At 44.0% G+C, this 1,240-nt stretch overlaps 1 protein-coding gene across 1 annotated transcript in view; it reads right to left on the bottom strand.

The window, feature by feature from the left end:
• ambra1b (autophagy/beclin-1 regulator 1b) overlaps window positions 1–1,240 on the bottom strand; it is a gene marked incomplete at its 3' end in the record, with an annotated part of 21,733 nt that overhangs the window by 5,481 nt on the left and 15,012 nt on the right. Inside the window, 2 exon segments of the mRNA XM_014023005.1 lie at window positions 690–829; window positions 931–1,085. Coding sequence (XP_013878459.1) covers window positions 690–829; window positions 931–1,085 — 295 coding nt within the window.

Genomic DNA, 1,240 nt, shown 5'->3' with positions numbered 1-1,240 from the left:
TGTTGTTGTTGTTGTTGTTGTTTTCTCCCAACTGTTGTTGTCATTTAGCAGGTGATGCTGAGCAGCAGCAGACTGTAAACAAGTGTTGTTACAGACCACAGCTGATGGAAACTACTCCATTAAAATAAACTGAAACACTAAAACTAAGGATATTCTGCCTATAATTACAGTTAGTTTGAGTTATCGTTTTCTCATTTTATTCGTTTTTATTAATTTTAGTTACTAAAATGTTTTTTCTGTTTCAGTTTCCATTATTTAGTCAGTTTTAGTAAACTATAATAACCCTGGCTCAGACTCCGGCTCAAACATGTGAGGATGACAAGTCTTATTTTGTTCACATCTTTTAATTTGTAAATAAAACATCTCTGCGCAGCTATATAACTGTAAAACCCTCTAATAAACTGGAATGAACTGGTCTGGAAGCTGGAGGGGGCAGGGTGTGTGAAGAGACAGCCTCAAAACGAGTTGACCTGAGACACACCTCAGACAAGGGGCGGGGCTTGTGGAGTTACATTAAAGAGGAATTCAGACCAAAGGTTTTATTTCTCTATTTGAAATTGATCTTAGTTGTTTTTAACAGTTTGTGTTGCTTTGTTGTTTGATTTATTTGTCTGAAGTGTGACCCTGTATAAACAATGTGACACTGAGAATCCTGACAGGAGACGTGAAGCTGGAGCAGGAGGACTCACACGGGCCGGCAGATGACCAGGTCTCCCTTGTTGGTTCCGTAGGCCAGGCCCATGGCCGGGTCCGGCAGCCAGCGAGCAGAGTTGATGCTGACGTGACGCCTCTGGTCCGGAGCCATGGGGTAGACCACGCTGAAGACCATCTGAGCCACAAACACAGAAAACAACCTGACTTTAGTCTTTTTGGATGTGCAGCAGAGGTCCTGGAACATCCAGGAGTCTGTCTCTAACTGAAGCGTCTCACCCTCATGGACGTCTCTCCTCCGTGCGGCTGCTGCAGGCGGAAGACCTGCGCCACCATGTGGTCGGTGGTGGGATGCAGCAGGATTCTGCGGGAGGCCAGACCCACCATCACGTAACAGCCCACCGGTGACAGGCTGACAGAGATGGCGTTTGGACCTGCGGGGGGAGGGGCATCGTTAGGAGCCGGCTCTGAAAGGGATCCAGGATTAGTTGTAACATTAGACTTTATTTGATAAACATTTATTTTAACTGTAAAATAAAGACTGTAAAAATACTGTTTAGTTTTTATAATTTTTTAAAATATATTTTAA

This window comes from Austrofundulus limnaeus, unplaced genomic scaffold, assembly GCF_001266775.1.
Source record: "Austrofundulus limnaeus strain Quisiro unplaced genomic scaffold, Austrofundulus_limnaeus-1.0 Scaffold353, whole genome shotgun sequence".
NCBI lineage: Eukaryota > Metazoa > Chordata > Actinopteri > Cyprinodontiformes > Rivulidae > Austrofundulus > Austrofundulus limnaeus.
This window is presented reverse-complemented; position numbering and strand designations above follow the sequence as displayed.